At 37.3% G+C, this 21,657-nt stretch overlaps 2 protein-coding genes across 4 annotated transcripts in view; one reads left to right on the forward strand and one right to left on the reverse strand.

Annotated features, from left to right (window-relative positions):
- The window catches only part of bcan (brevican), a 20,878-nt gene extending 4,838 nt beyond the window's left edge, over positions 1 to 16,040 (forward strand). Inside the window, exons 2-14 of one of the 2 annotated variants that reach the window (XM_081388162.1) lie at positions 2,155 to 2,237; positions 4,007 to 4,384; positions 5,005 to 5,179; positions 5,815 to 5,942; positions 6,114 to 6,407; positions 7,112 to 8,113; positions 9,263 to 10,255; positions 11,316 to 11,423; positions 11,563 to 11,721; positions 14,093 to 14,175; positions 14,353 to 14,497; positions 14,573 to 14,758; positions 14,969 to 16,040. In XM_081388162.1, coding sequence (XP_081244288.1) covers positions 2,155 to 2,237; positions 4,007 to 4,384; positions 5,005 to 5,179; positions 5,815 to 5,942; positions 6,114 to 6,407; positions 7,112 to 8,113; positions 9,263 to 10,255; positions 11,316 to 11,423; positions 11,563 to 11,721; positions 14,093 to 14,175; positions 14,353 to 14,497; positions 14,573 to 14,758; positions 14,969 to 15,093 — 3,859 coding nt within the window. In that variant the 3' untranslated portion in view covers positions 15,094 to 16,040. The remainder of the gene's footprint in view (positions 1 to 2,154; positions 2,238 to 4,006; positions 4,385 to 5,004; positions 5,180 to 5,814; positions 5,943 to 6,113; positions 6,408 to 7,111; positions 8,114 to 9,262; positions 10,256 to 11,315; positions 11,424 to 11,562; positions 11,722 to 14,092; positions 14,176 to 14,352; positions 14,498 to 14,572; positions 14,759 to 14,968) is intronic. The other variant, XM_081388163.1, reaches the window with a different exon arrangement.
- On the reverse strand, positions 13,849 to 19,723 carry hapln2 (hyaluronan and proteoglycan link protein 2). Of its 2 annotated transcripts, XM_081388164.1 has the most exons (7): positions 19,598 to 19,723; positions 19,421 to 19,518; positions 18,928 to 19,287; positions 18,536 to 18,652; positions 17,764 to 17,946; positions 16,916 to 17,189; positions 13,849 to 14,194 (listed from the first exon to the last, which is right to left on the reverse strand). In XM_081388164.1, exons 2-7 carry the CDS (start codon positions 19,512 to 19,514, stop codon positions 14,182 to 14,184), a joined length of 1,041 nt encoding a protein of 346 aa, XP_081244290.1. In that variant the 5' UTR covers positions 19,515 to 19,518; positions 19,598 to 19,723; the 3' UTR covers positions 13,849 to 14,181. The 2 variants fall into 2 exon arrangements, with proteins under 2 accessions (XP_081244290.1, XP_081244291.1); XM_081388165.1 differs by lacking the exon at positions 13,849 to 14,194 and having other exon boundaries at positions 16,098 to 17,189.
- Between the last annotated feature and the right edge of the window lie 1,934 nt (positions 19,724 to 21,657).

Raw genomic sequence — 21,657 nt, forward strand, 5'->3', positions numbered from 1 at the left:
TGTTCAGAAGACAAAAAAACTCCGCTTCCATTGCATTTCCATGTCTGTCTCATTGATTTAAACTCACATTGCATCAGTAAATTTCCTCTGCATCAGCGTGCGCTCTATTAGGTAACATTACACATCAGAGATCAGGGTCTTTCTTTAGGGATGTAGTCTGTAATTTCACATCTGGTTGGTTGTAAAAGATTTCATGTAAACAGAGAAGAGTAACAATTAGATACTTAAATGACCCCTTATTTTGCACAGACATCACCGTAAACATCCTGTTGTTAAAATAACTTAAAGTCAATGATATGTTATCATGTTAAACTGATGTAATCAACTCATTACCTTCCACTTCATTTAAACTGTGCCTGGAGTCCTACATGGAAATTGTTTTTGTAGTGTTGCTAAAACTTATTTGAATATTTGCATATGGGTTTTTAAAAAAAAATCACTGAGATATTTCAAATTTGTTAGAATCACTGGACCACTGTTATGTCTACTTGCTTTTCTGGCTCATTCTTTGAGGCATGACTATTCAATTCATTCAGTCTTTACAAACAGTATTTCAGTGGATCTAGCAGGTGGTCTTTTATTTATTTATTTCGGCCTGTCTCACTTAGAAACCATCTAGCTGCTAAAAACATTCCCTTTCACTGGGCCGTTTTAACCAAACACAGTCTATATTGTGCTCTGTGTGTAGTTTAAGGGCTGCACAGAGACAGGTGCATAAAGATGACATTAGCGGAGATGGATGTACTGGTAAAAAGATGCTCATGTCTAGAAAAGGATAGTCAGTCTGTTCGATGACTCGTCAGAATTCAAAGCACATACAAGAGCTCCCAAAGACTCCATAGATCTGAATCATGCCAGCTGGACATAGCACAGGGTTGCCAAATCCTCAGTCCAGCAAGCTCTCGACTAACCTCTGATTCAGAAAAAAAATGCAAAGGGTTAGGTTAGCCACACATAAAGCCAAATAAAACAAATAAAAATGTTATTCAGCACAAATTATAAGTTTGCAAAATCTCCTTGTGTAAAGAATAAACACACCCTCTAAAGACTATGCTGTGGGTCTGCAGTGAAAATTAGAAATGTAGGCAAGCCTTTCTGTTTTGTTCTTGCAGGCTCATGCTTTTAAAACCAGAGTTTTCAACCAGAGGGCATCAAAGCAGGATCTGTGGAGAAGATTATTAAATTTCTTTAAACATTTTAAGTATTTGTTAATTGGTTTACCTGTATATACTATAACCTAATTATATTCTTATGGGAAAATTCATATTTTTCATATTTTTAAAGTGTGCTACCCTGATAGTGTTTTGTGTTTATGTGGATAACACTGTGCAATATATAGGTTTATTTATATTGTGTATGAAAATGGCAGTTTGAACTTTAATCATGTGGCTATTTGCTGTACCACATATTATAATATGGTAGTAATTTTTAAGTAGTTCAAGGAGCATATTAATATTATTAATATTAAGTTATAGATAGATAGATAGATAGATAGATAGATAGATAGATAGATAGATAGATAGATAGATAGATAGATAGATAGATAGATAGATAGATAGATAGATAGATAGATTTTTATTTCCTTAATTCAACATATTAAAAATCACTTAATTTAGTAACTTAATGCTTTTAAAAAAACTATAAAAAATTTGCAGTCAAACAGTCTGATTTCAAAAGACTCAGAATGTGAATTTAAAAATGTAGTATGTGAATTCACACAATCTGGCAACAGCAGAGGCACAAAGAACTTTCTCTCCCTCTTTCTCAGTTTCTCACTTTCTCACACAAGACAGTGTGTCATTTCCCCCTATGAATATCCATGAACTTACATTGGAACAGAATGCAGTTAAATTCAGTGACATATAGCTAAATTGCTGTACTGGAAATAAATGTTTGCTTCTTTCATTTCAACACAAAGACTTTATGTTGTGGTTTGTCACAGCTCCAGTTTGACTTTTATAATGCTGTTCTTTGACTTTGTTTCTATTTTCCCTCTCTCTCTCTCTCTCTCTCTCTCTCTCTCTCTCTCTCTCTCTCTCTCTCTCTCTCTCTCTCTCTCTCTCTCTCTCTCTCTCTCTCTCTCTCTCTCTCTCTCTCTCTCTCTCTCTCTCTCTCTCTCTCTCTCTCTCTCTCTCTCTCTGTGTTCGGTCTCAGATCAGCGATGTTCCTGCATATACTGCTGTGTACCATCTGCCTCTTTGTCTTGTCATCTTCGGCCGTCCTACGTCCTGCAGCAGGTTTGTCTCACCTCTACTGTTCAAGACACAGGATATGATCAATGATAAACAACAGTGCAGGTCAAAGATAGCTCTTAGAGTCAAACATTCACACTATGTATCACACACTATGTGTGTTATTGCACTTGTATTGCCTTCCAGCAATGTAAAGCCTGTAAATGCACAGTAAATGTAATTATAAGCTTTGGTCATACTTTATATTTGGTGTCTTTAACTACTATGTACTTACATTAAAACATGTTTGATACAATGTACTGTTAAGGGTTAACAGTTTAGGACCCAAGGACCAGATGTTTGAAAGAAGACCCGGAGTCAGAATTATAATAAATTGAAGAAAAGTTTTACTGAAGATAGTTTGTAGTTTCATCAGTAGAAGTCAGCTTCAAGACTCACACAGGAGTTTGTAGGCCGCCCCGCTTACAGTTACAAAGATCACAGCAGTTATACCATTTCCAAGGTCTAAGCTACATCATTGCTTACAGGTTGAATGATTCTCATTGGCTAAGAAATTGATAAACATAGTAATTTTCCACACATATACAGATAGACTGAAGCATATCTCCATTGATTATGCAGCTGACACTCGGACCCTGAAGTCAGGCACATCGTGACCTTCCAGGTCGCAGATTTGGGTTGCTGGGTGCCAGCATGTCCCGAACAACAACTCAGTCAATCTCCAACAATGCCAGTGGTTCCTTAACCTGTAACCAAGAAGACTAACACACACACCGACACGGTTCCAAGGTTGGATTTGGCCAGGCTCTAACTAAAAACAGGAGTCCTGTCTCAAAACATCAAGATAACAAGTTCTTTCTCTCAAGGATAGGACACTTTAGTCTAAATGGAAAATATAGGCTTTAAATGAGAAATGGTCCCTTAAAATATTAACACGTTGAAGACCTTTCTCAAACACAAAATATTTCCCTATTTCATTTCTTGAAGCCGGGCTAAATGAGCAAGCACTGTTACTGCATTCAGATATCAAATACTGACATTAAAGAATACATGAAAAGAACATTTCAGTAATCACACTGGTAACTTCTATAACAAATTAAAATCTCCAGAGAAGTCATTCAACTCATTTGATATTTAGAAGGAAAAATATTGATTAATACCTTGATTATAATCACTCATTACATATACATTGAAGCAGCAGTGGATTCCAATCCACCCCCTTCAGTACTTATTGTGTTCATGTTGTATTGCAAAACTCGGTAACACTTAATTTTACAGTGTACTTGTTTCATATGTTACTTACTGTTGTAATAACAGTAATTTATAAAAACCTTATTCATTACCCTACCCTATAGTAAGCAAGTACATATTGTTTAATTAATATTACTCAGTCCTTAAATGTATAATTACACTGTAACACGGACACCTTAAAATAAAGTTTAACCCCAGAACTCTTTTGCTGCTTTTGAGGTGGGATATGGGTAAAGTTAAAAGAACAGGTTTTGGGATCTGGTTAGGTGTAAGGGTGGGGTACGGGGAGTGTAATTATAGATGTAATTACCAAAATTGATTACAGCTGTAATTACATGCAGGTATTTTATTTTATTTTATTTTATTTAAATGTAAAATGTAAAATCTTGTATACATAATAAGTGCATTGTTGCATTGTCAAATGATACATTTAAATATTAGTAGTTAAAGACACTAATGTAAAGTGGGACCCAAGCTTTAAATATTGAATATGGAAATCCAATTCAGTTCAGTATTAAACTGTCAATTCTTTAGTACCTCAATCATTCATGTCTTTTCCTCAGATGAGAACACATTCTTACAAGTGGCCATTCCTGATAGCCCAGTGTCTGCCATTTTGGGGGGCTCCCTGACTCTGCCCTGCCTGGTGAGTCTCTCCCGGTCCTTGTCTTTGGGTCGGCATGCCGTACTGACCCAGTCACGAGTCAAATGGAGCTTTCTTTCATCAAACAGAGAGACAGAGATCCTAGTGGCCCGTGGTGAGCGGGTAAAGGTGAGTGAGTTGTATAAAGGCAGGGCTTCACTGCTGAATTATGCTGCCTCTTCAGCTGATCTTACCCTCAGACTGGATGGGCTGATGCAAAATGATACAGGCTTCTACCGCTGTGAAGTCCAGCATGGCTTGGAGGATGCTCACGACCAGGCCCAAGTTAAAGTAAAAGGTGATTATTATTTTAAAGTCTCTGTCTCTGACAAAACTTTAGATTTTGCCACATATTGTCATAATGATAATCAGTAGTGGTTTGAAGTAGTTCATAAGATTGTGATAGAAATTCCTGCTTAATTGTATTAAATAAATGTATATTAAATGCATATAAATACATACAAATACAAGAACATTTCATTTATATATATATATATATATATATATATATATATATATATATATAAAATAAAAAAAATGCATCCTTGGTGGACATAAGAGACTTCTGTAGTATATTTTATTTTAAACATATGTATAATATATAGTTTAAAATAAAAATTTGATTCAATATAGAGGAAAAGCAGCCATTACTCCAGTCTTCATTGTCACATGATCCTTCAGAAATCATTCTTATATGCTGATTTGATGCTTAAGAAAAAATCTATATTATTATCAATGTTGAAAACACTTGTGCTGTGCAAAATTGCTACAGCTAATAATAAAATATGGTGACTGTTTTCTTCAAATGCAGTGTTTTAATAAGACATACATTTTCCACAATAGTAAATGGCTACTAATACTTTATAACAGTTCAAACGCTGTGATAAATGAGATCACTAATATGCTGTGTGTTCTTAGGTGTTGTTTTCCACTACCGCCACACCTCAAGTCGCTATGCTTTCACTTTTGATAAGGCCAAAGAAGCATGTGAGGACATCGGAGCTCAGATTGCTTCTCCAGAGCAGCTGGTGGCTGCGTACCACAGTGGCTATGAGCAGTGTGACGCTGGTTGGGTTTCAGATCGCTCTGTTAGGTGAGCGACAGACACATCAAATAACCAATTATGCCACCCTGTGAGGTGTATGCTTGCACTAGATGTAATGCAGACAAGTTTCCAGGGTCTAGCAATTTGTCTATTCACACGTAAAGCAAAAAATAAAAATAAAAAATAAAAACATTTAATATTTGGAATAGATATATGAGGTATATGCTTTTGTTAAAACAATCAACTCACAATATTTTAACCTATTTTTTAAAGAATCATGTTTAACAGCAGAAGTCTGTGTGAAAAACTATATATTACCTATAATAATTCTGCAAAGAAATCTCAATAATTCATGACAAGCAAATCGCAGCAATGGAATTCTTTAGGTCTGCCCACTCCCATGAAGCACTGTGAATTTTTTTTCTTCAAATCAAAGTTTGTAATGTTGAAGAAAAAAAATCCTATTGGAAAGATTATTGGGAAAAATACTTCTGGAGCCAAGGCTGCTGAAAAAGTGGGCAGACACTAACCAGTGCAACATTGTCCTGCCAAGGTGTTTACGATATAAAACAGTGAAATTATTTTAGGTAACAACAAGATTAAGCTTAGATGGTTTTTACTAATGACAAAAATACATGCATATTTAAAGTCTATTAAAATGTTTTAATGCAATGCCTTCTTAGATACCCAATCCAAATGCCCCGTGAAGGCTGTTTTGGAGACATGGATGGATTACCAGGCGTTCGAAACTATGGCATGATGGAAAATGATGAACTCTTTGACGTGTATTGCTATGTGGAGAACATTCATGGTAAACCAATCCCAAAACATTGCTAATATTCACTTTTACAAACAGTGCTAACTGTGCTTTAAATTAGCTCTTGATATTGGAAAGAAGTCCCAATTCAAAGAATGCACCCTCTTTACAATGACTTTTGAAAGCAGAAATTGTTTGTTCATTCATTGATGTAACTGTTTTTAGGGGAGGTTTTTCATGGGTCGACCCCACAGCGTTTCAGCTTGTCAGAAGCTAAGACATACTGTGAACAGCAGGGAGCTCAGCTAGCCACCACTGGCCAGCTGTATGCCGCATGGAATGATGGTCTGAATCACTGCAGTCCTGGCTGGCTTGCTGACGGAAGCGTTCGCTACCCCATTGTGACCCCTCGTGAACGGTGTGGGGGCTCTGAACCTGGTGTCAAGACAGTCTATCGATTTAGCAATCAAACAGGATTCCCGGAACAACATACTCCCCATGATGCCTACTGCTTCAGAGGTATTGACTGATGGGTTTGAATCTGGGACCCCCCCAGGGGGTGCTAGAGGGTCTGAAAAAAAATTTGAGGGAAATAAATGCATTTTTAGGGCTGCACATAGAGTTGCCACTGTTCTGTATAATACAGAATCATCCCGTATCTAAGGCATCAAATAAGCGTTCCATATGAAAGCCTTACGGAACGCAGTTTGTACCGTATAAGCAGGCATACGCTAGAGTCTAGACCATACGAATAACAAACTCTAATTTGAGCAATAATCATTATTTTGGGACAAATCATTTGCTTGATTTGTGTAACTGTGACATTCTTTGTATGACATTAAAATTAAAATTAAAAAGTAAATGTTTTCTTGATAATATTTGAACAATTTCCTAGTACAATGAGTACTATGTAAAAGCTAGCTATTTAATTTTGTTGTCACATTTATAACAGTTCAAAAGCTGTGATATATGAGAGCACTAATATGCATTGTGTGTTCTTAAATATATTTTTCTCACACATTATGAATGTTTTTTTTAATACATGAAAATATAACAACTGCTTTTATATTTTAGGAAATTAGTCCCTCCCACTGATATCATAATGTTTGGGGGTTCTTGGTATCAAAAAGTTGGAAACCCCTGACCTAAATTATTAAGCATAATCAATCACCATACAATCATAATGCTTGGATAAATGTATCTATTCTACTCTTCCTCTGCAGCTAACAGCAACTCTCAGACAGTCCCACCTATAGATTATATGGCAACAGAGCCAGAGGACACAGAACAGCATATTGTGACTTTAACAGATTCCCAAGAGGAGTACAGCATGGATCAGGTCACTCAACAGTCCGAAAATGAAGCTCAGGGGGCTTTTGAGTCTTTCTCCGTCTACAGCACGCAGACTACTTCAGAACCTGAGGAACACAACCACACCCCAAGCTCTCAGGAAAATGTCACTGCTAGCACCAGAGGAGATATCACCACCCCAACCAGCACAGACAGATATCTTGAGTCCACTGAGGTCACCTGGCAAAAAGTTGAGTCTGTTCCAGAGATTTACATGGATCCAAAACACAATAATGGCATACAAGAAGGAGAACCAGAAATAAAAGCTTCCGCAATTGATGGTGTTAAGAGCAGCAATCATAGACACTACCAACCTATGCCAAAGACCAACTTTGAGCCAGGAGAGCCCATTGACTTCATCCCACTTACAGAGGCTCAGCCTGAGACAACAGAGGCACCGTCCTCTCAACCGAAGGAGATAGATGGATCCAAACACTTCCAACCCATGCCTGACACCAGCGTAGAGAATGAGGATGAAGATCATGTGACTAGCGAGATCTCTACGACTACTAAGGGCACTACAATGGAATATGACTCAAGCAATGACACCACAACGTACAATGCTCCAGTCCAGTCGGGTCCCTCAACATATCTTCCTGAAGGTGCTACAGTCGAGGAAAATGCAGGAAATATCACAGAAGCTCCAGAGTCAGATGAAGAACGAGGTCTTTTTACTCACACAACTCAGTCCACCTCAATAAGAACATCCACCACTGAAGATTGGTTGGATGGTTCCGGTGAGGATTTGTCCTTGTTATCCACAGAAAAGACAGAACATTTGGTCACCCCACATATATCAGAGACATATGGAGCATCGACAACTGAGACTGAGACGGAGAGCTTCTCATTAACACATATGAACAATATTAGCACAAGTAAGTAAAAAGAAACAAAATATTCACTGAGTGTATCCGCAAATTATATTTTTGTGTCCAAACATATACCAAAATCAGGGTTGTGTGCCATTCAGAACTGAATTGAAAATGCCTTTAAAATTGTTTTTATTTATTTATTCATTCTTTAAATCATGTTTGGAAAGTTTTTGGAAAAAGCTTTAAACTCTGATGGTTTAGAGGCCTTATAGACAAAACTTACCTTGCGTCCTGTAACAAATCCTTCCCTCGCGGGTCAAAATGACCCGAAGCCCTAAAATTATACTTAATTTTTTTTTTGTCCAGAAAGCTTATTTAATTTCATTTTGATCATATTTTTTCAATTTCTTTAATGCAATTTTTTGGGAGATTTTTATTTTTAATTTTAATTTTATATACCTTTAAATGACTAGATTTGATCAATACATAATAAATACATAGTAATTTAAGCACATTCCTCAAATTCTTTCAAATTAAATTCAAAATAACTCACAATTTCATGCATAAACCTTTTAATTCAGCTCAAAATATATTACATTGTCTTTGCCGACCTCTTGTGGAAAAAGGATAATATAACATGATCTGTCATGACTCTTGCCACTAGATGGCCTTTTAGCTTTATATGGAGCAAATGAGCTGTTCCGCTGGCTAAAGTCAGTTTTTCTTCAGTATGCATTTAGATCCACATGTAGACATTTATAATATAATTTTTTGGCAAATTAGCATTTTTAGTTTGAATTTTGAGCATTTTTAGATTTTTCTATGTGTACTGAAGCATTCCTCTCATTCCTCCATTTATTCCTATGGGGGTCAAATTGACCCGCGAGTGAAGAATTTGTTACTTTTTTAAAATTCAACCTCAAAAGTTCTCCAATGAACACTCAATTTATACTTTTTTTTTTATTCTCGAGGGAAGGATGTTAAACAGGATAGATAGATAGATAGATAGATAGATAGATAGATAGATAGATAGATAGATAGATAGATAGATTGATTGATTGATTGATTGATTGATTGATTGATTGATTGATTGATTGATTGATTGATTGATTGATTGATTGATTGATTGATTGATTGATTGACTGATTGATTTCCATGTCTTGATCATGGTTATAAATGACATTAAAATTCTTTGATTTTGTTCACTGTCAGCTTTTAAACCCATTCATGAAAACAGTTCTGCAGACCATCACAATACTGAGGAGACCTCAGCTGTTTCTGTGTCTCTTGGTGTCTCAGATGATGATGATGATGTCAGTGATTATTCGACTTTGAGCACAACATTGAAGGAAACCGAGTCGTCTGAAGGTTCTGCCGATCATGATGATGTCCTGCCAGTCACACTGCTGACCACCCCTATGCCTTATCTGTTTGGCACATCAACCACACATGGGCCTGCACAAGTAGAAATCAGTTCTCCACAGGAAATGGAAGGAGTCCTCCCTGAAAGCACCACTCCGTCTGGCATTGGGATTGTGGAAGAAGAACTAGAAAAGGTGGAGCAGGAAGGGCTTGGAGAAGCACCTTATCACCTAATCACCACATCCACTGAGCTTAATAATTCTACTATAACTCTCAACGTTGAAGACAGCAATGAGGATGAGTCCTCTGGAGAAGGAGAACCTCCAGGAAACTGGTCTTCAGTTACTAAGCTTCCATACTCAGAAGTGACCACCATCACCCCCTCTAACCTGACAGATATGCAGGAGCATAATGAAACCAATAGTGATAATGAAGATAATCAGGACAGCACTGTGGGACCCACAGCAAGTCTGGAGGTTACATTTCTTCCTCATGGGACCCAAAGTCCTATCTGGCAGTCTGTGGCCTCTTCCACAAACCCAGGAGAGTTCAGAGCAGATGTTGAATTCAGTGGAGAAGCTGCACTTACCACAGACATCAAAGCCTTAAGTGAATCTGACTCCACCAATGCTCCCATCGATGAGCACATGGAGCAAACCCAGAAACCATCCACTACGACAACTGACAATGAAGATGATGATGATGATAATGACTATGAACTTGTGACTAAAGCAAACACAGACAATACGGAAGATGTGACTCATGTTAAAACCACACCTGAGTCTGCCACTCTACCTGCCAGCCCTACACAGAAAGTGTTGGTTAGAACAGGCTACATTTCAGGTAAACACATTGTACTTCTGCATGTGGGTCAAAAATATCTTCTATAGTTCTCCATTCATTTACCATGGGGGGGATGTGGGCATTTGAGGAGAGAAAAAAAACTTGCCTAAAAGTATTTCTAAAAGTAAAATTAGTGTTATTTAATGATAAATAAAATATTAAACTAGGCCTCTTAAACCAGTGTTATTATAGTGTTTATTCATATTTTGAATGATTTTTTATTTTTATATTTAGTTTCAGCTTTAGTAATTTTGTTATGTGCTTTTGCCATTTAAAAAAAATGCAAGTAATTTTATTTGTTTAAAAAATAATATTCAGTTTTATTTTATTATTATTTCATTTTATCATTTTAGTACTTCATCTTATTTAATTTGTAATAGCAACATTTTATTTTTCTCCATCTAATTTTTATATTTTATTTCGGCTTTATTTCAATTAACGATTCAAATCATAATTTTTAATATAGTAAAAAAATGTACTAAATAACAAATAAACCAGATGGGAGTAATAGCACCGTTTATTGGTTGTTTAAATCACTTGAGCTACCCATAATATCTCCAAAGGGGGCGCTGTTTATCCTCCAAACATTGTTAGATACAGTATATCTCTTTAAAATACCTGGAAACTTGATAACTGACATGCACTAATCTGTAACAACTGATCAGTATGTCTATCAAAGACTACAGTGCAGACAGATAGAGAGAATTTATCAGAAGCGTGTAACCCCCATCACAACAAATAGTTTCAGTGGTGCATGAAGGAGGAGTTTAGTGGGGCCATGATGACTAGAAACTGATAAGTTACAGAACAACCAGAAAGAAAAGGCAATGGATTCGGTTCTGCTATGGCATGTTTTAGATAAATACAGATTAACCAATCAGAAATCCAGTTTTAGCATGTTTTTTGAGTTGTGGTCCACAAGTTGTGTGCCATACGGTCTCAAAATGGCTTTTACTGCATAGTAACGCCACCTTGTGGTTATAATCATACATGATTTTATATCCTTCACTTATGTGCAATATTTTATTAGTCAGCTATAAAAACGTGAATGGCCTTTTAGATGCGTGTTTGGAGAACCCATGTAAAAATGGAGGGACTTGTGTGGACAGTGGAGCAGGTCGTAGATGTCTCTGTCTACCCACCTATGGAGGAGACTTCTGTGAGACAGGTGAGTTACCTGCATGCCTCATTACACTTTTACATTGTAGAAAAATGAGCAATTGTAGGATTTATTTATTATTATTTTTTTAACACAACTGCCTTAACTGCTTAATGCACTTAATGTTGTCCTCTGTCTTCCAAAAAAGATCTAGAGCACTGTGAACCAGGATGGGAAAAGTTCCAAGGGTTTTGTTACAAACATTTCACCAAACGGCAGAAATGGGAGGTAGCAGAGCAGCACTGTCGCATGTGCGGAGGTCACCTGGTCTCTGTTATGTCACCTGAGGAACAGGAGTTTATCAATGGTATGTCTGAGCAGCTGTTCGTAGAGGTGGCGGCCCCTTCTGTTGATCCTATCAGTTTGACTTCTTATCATATGATGTTAAAAATTTTAACTTTTCCATCAAGTTTAAATTTTTAACATCATATGATAGGAAGTCAAACTGATAGGATCAACAGAAGGGGCCGCCTCCTGATTTGAACCCGATGGAATGTGTTTAAGCTGGTGTCATTTTCAAGGTTGTAGATGTTTTCAGTCTTCACAAGTGGTGTTGATTTTTCAGTAACTCTTTCTGTGATGAGTCAATCATCATTCGTTCTGCCAGTGGCGCAATAGTGAGTGATGAGTCAATCATTCGTTCTACCAATTTGTTCAAAAACACTGATTCAGTCAGCAATAAACAAAGCGAAGTCTCTATTATAAGTAAGTCGTTGAATTTTTTACTCAGCCAATTTGTTCAAAAAACACAGATTTATAGCCTAGAAATCTAGACGCACCCTAGCGGTAGCAAAATTTATTTTGCAGCCAGGGTAGTCCAGCAACTCTCCGTTGACTTTCGGAGCTGTAAAAACCTAAATTGGGTCAGGCCAATCACATCGTGTATAGAGTAGGCGGGACGGGCTTAATATAATGACGACAGAGTTGCGACGGTTCCCTACTACTTGACAACAAAGAAGAGTTGCTGCTGCTGGCGAACAGTCTTTCGAATCGGCTTTGGCCGTGACTCTGGAGGACTTGGAGTTAAAGGGTTAGTTCACCCAAAAATGAAAATTCTGTCAGTAATTACTCACCCTCTTGTTGTTCCAACCGCGTAAGACCTTCGTTCATCTTCGGAACACAAATTAAGATTTTTTTTATTAAATCTGAGAGTTGTCTCACTCCTCCATAGGCTTTCAGAGGGACCGAAACTTGCTGGCCCAGAAAAGTTATTAAAGAGATCGTTAATATAGTCCAAGTGACTACAGTGGCTTAATCTTAAGTATATCAAGCGACGATAATACTTTTTGTGCGCAAAAACAAACAAAAATAACGACTTTATTCAACTATTTTTTTCTTCTCTCTGGGCCTCGTAGTGTTTTTGTGCTGCGCGTCTGTGTTGCACGCCATCACGCATCACACACATGACCAGCTTCGGCCAATTGTGAGCCTACGTGGTGACGTGTAACACAGACGCGCTGCGCAAAAACACTACGTGAACCAACTAGAGGCCCAGAGAGAAGGAAATGAATAGTGGAATAAAGTCGTTATTTTTGTTTGTTTTTGCGCACAAAAAGTATTATCGTCGCTTGATATACTTAAGATTAAGCCACTGTAGTCACTTGGACTATATTAATGATCTCTTTAATAACTTTTCTGTGCCAGCAAGTTTCGGTCCCTCTGAAAGCCTATGAAGGAGTGAGACAACTCTCAGATTTAATCAAAAATATCTTAATTTATGTTCCGAAGATGAACGAAGGTCTTATGCGTTTGGAACAACATGAGGGTGAGTAATTACTGACAGAATTTTCATTTTTGGGTGAACTAACCCTTTAAGTTTTTCTTTGAGAAAAGAGCAAAGAACGGCACTTAAGTCATTCTCAAAAAAGGAAGATGTGTTCGTAGTTTTGCCGGCCAGATTCAAAACTTAAATCTTTCAACTAACGTTAGCTCCGCTGTTGGGAAAACGCTCTGGTTGGTTGAAGCGCTGTCCTATTGCGTGCTGAGGGAATTTGAAAGACGACCGTTTATCCCGCCCCTCGGATTGAGCCGTGTCTATGGTGACTTGCCAGACCTTACATCTTGATGTAGGTCTGGCTTGCCAGGCTAACTGATTTATTCAAGAACGAAACATTACAGTGTGTTTATTTGGATACTAGCACTGGATAAATCTGCTTTGGCTTCGGTTGGAGCTATTTTCATTGGTGAAGAGCAAAAATGGATTAAGCTAATGCCAATATTGTCTCTAAAATGTAAGTTAGCCTGCTTAATACTAACTTCTTGTTTACTGAACTGTTACATAAAAACAATATCTTCCACGACAAAATGACTGAATCAGAAAAGCAGCACTCTTGCCTGAGTGATATTGCTTAAATAAAGAGTCAAAAAGAGGTGTGTCAAGCTGCTGAAGCGGTTTAGCTTACAGTACATAAAGGAATTCATAAAGGACCAAGTTTGTTGACATAACATTGAGGGGCCCAGCATTTTCCTCTGCATTTCTATACAATCATCAAAACGTTGAAGGGCTTTGAACATGTCACCTTATTCATGTCAGTGAATGAGGGTTGTGTTAAAAGAGCCCATGCATTTTTGTCATATATGATGCATCCGGGTGTTAAGCTGGAAATGGAGTCTGTGTTGTGTCTTACTGACAGCGTATGCTGGTTATTTGGCATTTCTTAGCTTTTCTCTTTCCTTAGATAAATACAGGGAATATCAGTGGACCGGTCTCAATGACAAGACCATCGAGGGAGATTTCCGCTGGTCAGATGGGAGCCCTCTGGTGAGCCTATTTTGGCTGTCTGTAAAAATAAACATAAAAAAAAAGACAGTGTATCTTACTAGTTGAATATTACATGCACTAGAGCTTTCCAGACTGCAACTGCAAGTTCCAATATTTAATTCAATTAATTTATTATTTTGTTCCCCTGTTTTTCCTCTCTCTTTTTCTCTCTGTCAGCTGTTTGAGAACTGGTATCGTGGACAACCAGACAGCTACTTCCTGTCAGGGGAGGATTGTGTTGTCATAGTGTGGTATGATGATGGCCGTTGGAGTGATATCCCTTGCAACTACCAGCTATCCTACACCTGCAAGAAGGGCATTGGTGAGTACATCACCTTCTGCAGGGACGCGTTGGCCCAGAAAGTGCAAAAGATCATCGTTGTTTGTTTCTCTTTAGCAGCGTTCTGTGGTCAGCCCCCTCTTGTGCTGCACGCTAGGATGTTTGGACGTCGTCAACTAAAGTACAGGGCGAATTCACAGGTGCGCTTCTACTGTGAGCCAGGCTTCATCCAGAGACAGAATCCTGTCGTCACATGTCAGAGCAACGGACAGTGGGAGGAACCTAAGATCACTTGTACACCAGGTGAAAATTTGTATTATATTATATTATATTATATTATATTATATTATATTATATTATATTATATTATATTATATTATATTATATTATATTATATTATATTATATTATATTATACATGCCTAAGCATCACTGGTGTTGCAAAACTAAAGGATTGAGCCATTGAATTCAAACATTTTTCGTACCGTGTTTATTTCATGTATTTTGTTTACAGTGGGACCAGCATACTTAAATGGAGAACTGGTAACATGGCCCACAGGTCATAACAAGGGAATAGTCATAGAAGACACCGCAACAAAAACAACACCTGCATATAAGGATATAAAATGGAACTTTTGAAACAAGCACACTGCATAGCATTTCATTATTTCTTTCATTCTCCTGTTTATTACGTTGTTCCTTCTTTTATCCTCCTTTAAGGCGTACATCGATCAACTCTACAAAGTTCAATGTTATATAAAGAAATCTGTCCCACTAAACCTTTTTTTTTTAAATGGTAAAATCGGATAACAGTTTAAGTACGGCAAACATCTGTAACCGAAGACTTAAGACTCATTAACGTTCTTTTTCTTCTCCATTTTTCTGTGTAGACCATGACACTGAATTACATTTTGTAATTCTAAGATAAAAGCACACTTGATAAAAAGCAACATCCAAACAAAGCTCGTAACTGTTTGACCAGGCTCCCATTTCTTTTTGTTTTTTAATAAATTATGAGATAAACCTATGAACACATGCTGTCTAACATCAGCTGGTCTGAATTACTTTGTTTTATGTTGTTGTCCTTTAGCATCACTTCTTAAACATTCGCAGTATCCTGTGTTTTTCCTCGATTTTCCTTGCCAACCAAGATTCAACTTGAGTTCAACAACTCAGACTAACAGTGACCTAACTTAATAAACAGGAATATTCTGATTCGTGTCGTTGATTTTAGAATATTCTAGAAGTGAAAAACATAAAAATGTCAACTTTTTCTAAAAAAAAAATACAAAAATAAAAAAAAGTAATTGGGTCAGCATAGCTTTATAAAGCAGGGTAGATATGCAATCCACAAATGTTTGTGATTTCAAGACCCACGTTGAGTCTAATTATGGGAAAACATTTGGTCATTCTGCAACTTGGTGCTCAGTTATTCAGGTCTGTATTGTAGGCTACTCTGGAGGATGGCCATTTTTACTACTAATTTAGTTTCAGAGATGCATCACTAACAAAATCATATTTTAGTTTTTGATAGCCTGATACCAGGGCATATTTCATCCCTCTAGAAACTGAATGAATGAATTACATTCCAAGCAAACAGAGCAATCACAATAAAAAAGTTATTACAATAAGAAATGTGTTTATGAATTTTCTTGATTATTATTGATTAAGAATTAAAACTCTTTGGTTAATATTCTAACTAGCATCACTAGTTGTGAGATTTGTGAAGAATATTTTGAAAATAATATTTAATGGGAATTTGAGTTGAGATTACGGTTTGTCGCAGTTTAAAAACACTGTGCATGTGTATGTAATTAGTAAATGACACATTAGGACTGTTACAAAAACAAAACAAATCTAGCAGATACAGATTTCATATTTTTGTTGTTAATTTATTAATATAAAATGTATTAAAATGAATATTTTCACATCTTGCAATCTTACTATTTTGCTCATTGACTGTTAAAATAAATAAATAAATGAAAATCCAACCACCAGGTACCATCCAGTGTATGGTGCTACACAATATAACATTTAGGTGCTATATATTTAGTACATGTTGCCACTGAAATATGCTGCACAGCTAAAAGTTAACATTTCAAACTAGCAGGCCAGCAGCTATTCAAGCATGAGTAGGCTAAAGACTTTCTGTGTCATTCCACTCTTAATTTGAAAGTGAAGTTTTCACAGAAGGATCTAATATTTCCTGCTTTAAAACAAGCTTATTAAATGAACTGTTATATAACACAGTGCTAGCTGTAAACCAGCATGCTAAGTGTATAGCTCAAACATTTCCTTTCCTGCAGCTCTACACTGCAGAGAGCCTCCAGTGGGGCCCATACGTACAAATGAAGGATACGTTCTGCACCTTTTAGGGACTTCACCTTTAGGCTAGTGTGTTGCATAAGTGCAGACAGCCTGTAGCAAAACTTTACCTGGCAGCAAAATCTGGAGCAGTTACCTGTAGCAATAAGCCCCGTAACGACGCAAAGTTTTGCTGAGATACCCTAAGTTCCGAACCCCTGGTTCTGCAATCCCTCCACAACGCTCCCTCGGGTTGATGATGGGGAATCGTACGCTACCATCCTGCAGCCAGCCTCCATCACAGCGGTCCAGCTGCTGAAACTTCCAAGATGAGTAGATCTGACCAGTCCTCGCTAGACTGGCACCCTCCCGTCTGCAGGCATGTTCAGCCTTGACAAAACTCAACTGCTCTGGAATGAAGAAAACAGAGCCTGGGAAAGCAAAAAAGTGAGTTATTTTTACACTTTCGCATTTAAAAGATGAAAACAGAAATAATAACCCCATAAGTACAAGTTTAGTGAACAACTGTGATCTGCACAACAAACTGAACTGTTTTCTAGGTGCAATTCCTACATCTGTCATTGACATTCAAGTCTCCAGTGCCATATTCAACAGTCTCATGTGGGCATAGTGAAAGCTCAAATGTCTTTCCACAGAGTAACAGACTCCTAGTCTTTCCTAAAGACAAAAACAAGAGATCTGATCGGGTGTGTCTCTTTTCTTGTCTGATGGGGAAACAAACTGCAACTGTTTATAATGGCCATTTGTTTTAAACGGAAACAGTTTAAGATCTCTCCCATAAAAGACGTCCTCAAGCTGATTCAATTTACCTGAATACTGTAACAATTATTGTTTCAGGAAAGGATCACAGATCTAGACACACAGTTGTTGGGAAAAAAATGATATACACTACTGTTGAAATGTTTGGGGTTGGTAATAAATATGTTTTCTCATCATCTAAATCCCATTCTAATTCCGATTACAGCAGATTCCCTATTCACTGACCCTTAGTGGTAGAGGTGAAGCAGAAAGCATCATAGTGGTCCTGTGTTTTGTGACGAGGCCCATAACTTCGGATGCCTGATAGAAGATCCCCTCCACAAACCGGCCGTGGGTGCAGGACTGGGTAATTGACAGTTCCGTCGCTCAGCCATCCAGCATTGCACCAGTCCAACCCTTCAGTCCAGGCTGAAAAGTAAGATCACACATGGATACAGGTATAAGCACCAAACACATACCAGTCAACTTAAAGGGATTTAGGCACACTATTAGTTTAGGGTCCAATTCTTACTGTAACTATGACTTTTGCCCATAGCTTTTGCCTCAATCTCCTAATTACTGCTTGTTAATAATTAGTAAGGTAGTTGTTAAGTTTAGGTATTGGGTAGGATTATATGGTCATGCAGAATAAGGCATTAATATGTGCCTTATAAATACTAATAAACAGCCAATATCCCAGTAATGTGCATGCCGATAAGAAACTATAGCTAATAGTGAGAATAGGACCCTAAACTAAAGTGTTACTGAAAATCCTGTCATCATTTACTCACCCTCAAGTTTCTTTGTTCTGTTAGACGATATTTTGAAGAATGGTGGCAACCAACCAGTTGCTGGTCCCCATTGACTTCCATAGTATGAAAAAAAATTAAATGATAAGTAAATGATGACAGAATTTTTGGCTGAACTTTCTTTTTAATGAAACTTTGGGCAATATTGCTCAAAAGTGTACAATTGCACATAAAAGTAAACAATCAAAATGTGTAAATATTATTATTACCCCGGTAAAGCTGCTTGTAGGTGGCAAGTATTGCATCCTGTTCAGCACAGGCCTTTTGAGCTTCAAAGAAAGTAAATCTGTACCGACCATGGTGACTCTGATAAGGAAATACAACCCCTGAAATACATGGTAAATTAATAATTATATCATAATGAATATATTAATTTATATTATTATAATAAAATATTAATGGTTAAGCATCATAAATTATTTTTATCCTAATAATAATTATAACAAAAGTTAAAAAGGAATAACGACAGCAAGACTACTAATAATAATCATAAATTAGTATAGTAGTAGTAGTAGTAGTCTTGTTTTTATAACTTTTGTTATTATTATTATTTACTGTTGTATAAAAATCAAGATTATTTCCGATTGTCGCGCTGTCCTACCTTCAATCCTCAGCGTAATAATAACACTTTCATCCTCAATCCCGTTGATCAGTTCACAGCGGTAGCTGCCATCATCTTCCAGCTCCAGATCGGTCAAACGGAGGGAAACATCCAGGTCATGTGCACGCAGGAGAGACGCTCGAGGCCCCAGTGAGCCATACTGCTTATCTGCATGTCCATTGGTTATAAGCACTATGTTTTCCACTCCTTGACTAGGGGGGTCGATTTTAGTCCACTTTACTCTGTAATGCAGTGGTTTGAACCTCATCATGCAGGGCAAAACAACTGTGTGTCCACGACGAGCAGTGACCTCAGCATGTACAAGAGGTTCCATGAGGTATTTTAGCTCTTTGCCATTGTCTAGAAAAACATTGTGTAATTAAATATTATGTTAAAATGTGTAAAGATAAAAAAAAAATCTTTTTAGTCTTGTAATAGCTTTCAAATTATGTTTATATTGTAATCACAAAGTCTCTAAAATCAACTGCAATACCTTGATTATAATGGTGGTATTTTGCAGAGGTACACAAGAAGAAACAGGCTGAAATCACTAGCAGAGTGAAATAGTTCATTGTGGATTCCATCATTTCCCTAAACAACATAATGATGGTTAAAGTTGTATTGATATTTGATTCAAACTGAAAGCCGTTGAGGAAAAGACAAGTCTCACCTTCAGCCTTCATCCTTAATTTAAAAAGGACATCCAGAAAAAGTCCATGACATTAATCTTCTTTTCTTCTAGAGTCACAGATGCTCTGGCTGCAGTGGAGAAACACACAGATCAGGGTCATCTGACGAGTGTTGGATGTGTACGCAGGCTTTTTCTCTCCTCTGCTCCAGATGTTAATGAGTGTCACACAGACTCTCATTGTTCCTTTCTCTGAAAGACAGACCAGGAATGCCTGAAACAAGTAAACCTCAGATGATGGAGGCAACTTCACAATTTTGTGGTAGTCATAAAAAGCCCAGAGGTGAAAAAATATAATTTTCCAAACCTCACAGTGTGTTTTTGTTGATGAAGCAGAAGAATCAAGATGCTCATTTGCTGATTACGCATGATGTCTCCCAGGAACCAGTCAATGGATGTGATATTTAGACTAGAAAATGTCTATTGCATTAGATAGAAAATAGCCTTTCAAACCTAGTGGCACCTGCAATCATATGATGACAGAGCTCTTTTCTCCACCGTCGTGTGTACTTTATTACATTTACATCAACTGTGAACATGATCCACTAATGTGTGCCAACCAGAAACTGAAAGATTGTGAAGATGTGCTTTTTTGTCTCAATTTATATATATGTATCAATATTGAGAACCATTTTTATTAATAATTTTAATTATTTCTATATTTTCTTTTTTCATTTTCTTTGGCAACTGGGTGAAATAAAATAAGTTTTTGTATATTTTAATCTTATTTCAGGTACTTTTTAAATGGTTTTAGTTCATTATAATAACCCTGTTACCCTACATGGTTATTTTAATCTGACTAGACTATTTATGTTGTGCAGTCATAAATGTTTGCATTGGTATAACATGTCAGTTTTTAGCCATATAAAACTAAGCTGACCAGTTTGCATGACCGGAACAGAAAAAGGAAGTGGAATGAGCCATAGTTTGTGCTTTCTTTCTCTCTCTCTAACCTGGGAGCACAATGACAGCTTTGTCACTAAACTCCCCCAGCACTGACCCACGGGCAGCAGTGAGCATGCAAACACGAAAAGGAAACAAGCAGTTGGAGGAGAAGCGCTATAATGGAATTCAAGCATTTGTCAGTGTACTTTGCATTGTGCTGCTCCATCAATGGCTCTTTCTGTCATCCACAACTGTGTGTGTTCACAAAGGCATGTCTAGGTGACCTTTGTCTCACTCTGGCTATTTTCATCTTGTTTACTCACTCCCAATCTTCTTAGTTCTAATTTCAAAATAAAGCCACCATGAAATCAAGATGGTTCTTATTTTTGTTTTTAATGGAATATTGCAATATTTATTATAAATGATTTAGATGTTCACATCATTATTTTAAAAAAAGAATATATTCATGTGCCTTCGTAGTCTGGTATAAAATAACGTCCCCCTGCCTCTTGCAGATGCATCTCTTCTCTTCTCTGATGACGAAGAGCAAGAGCAAGGCAACCTGTCCCTTACATGAGATCACAGCAATGGCAAACCACAACAACCACATCAATTCCATATGGACAAAATCAAGTCCCACCCAACTTTTTATCTTGTCCAAGAAAGCGGTTTCCCTCGGATACATGTCACAATAGGGACTAAACTATTGCAACTTCCATTTCATGCCAACTTTAAATGTTATATTATTTATTGACTTCAAATCTAGCATGAATGCATGCAAATATGCAGGTCCTTAACAAATATTTTCTCACCCCCTAACTCACACACACACACCCAGGCTGACGCTTTAACCTCATGTTAACCCAGCCTCTGGGAAAGTAAGGTTTGAGTCAAGGTTGTGTAGTTCCAATGATGCATACGCTCTCAGTTACAAGAGACAGCGGTTGACAAATGATAGACTCGCCCCAGAGGATAACCGTCTTGCCTGACTCTGATGTCAAGCCCAGGCTTGATATATTGTGACTCAGCACCCCCACTGCCACCTTCATATACCATTTTGCTTTGGCTCCCATAGCTTTTGAACCATCAAACAAGTTCTAGCAGCATTAAATGACTGTGTGTTCGTGGAAATCTGATTCTTCGAAAGAGTGGTTTCT

Source organism: Scardinius erythrophthalmus (assembly GCF_964197995.2).
Source record: "Scardinius erythrophthalmus genome assembly, chromosome: 16".
NCBI classification, from domain to species: Eukaryota; Metazoa; Chordata; class Actinopteri; order Cypriniformes; family Leuciscidae; genus Scardinius; species Scardinius erythrophthalmus.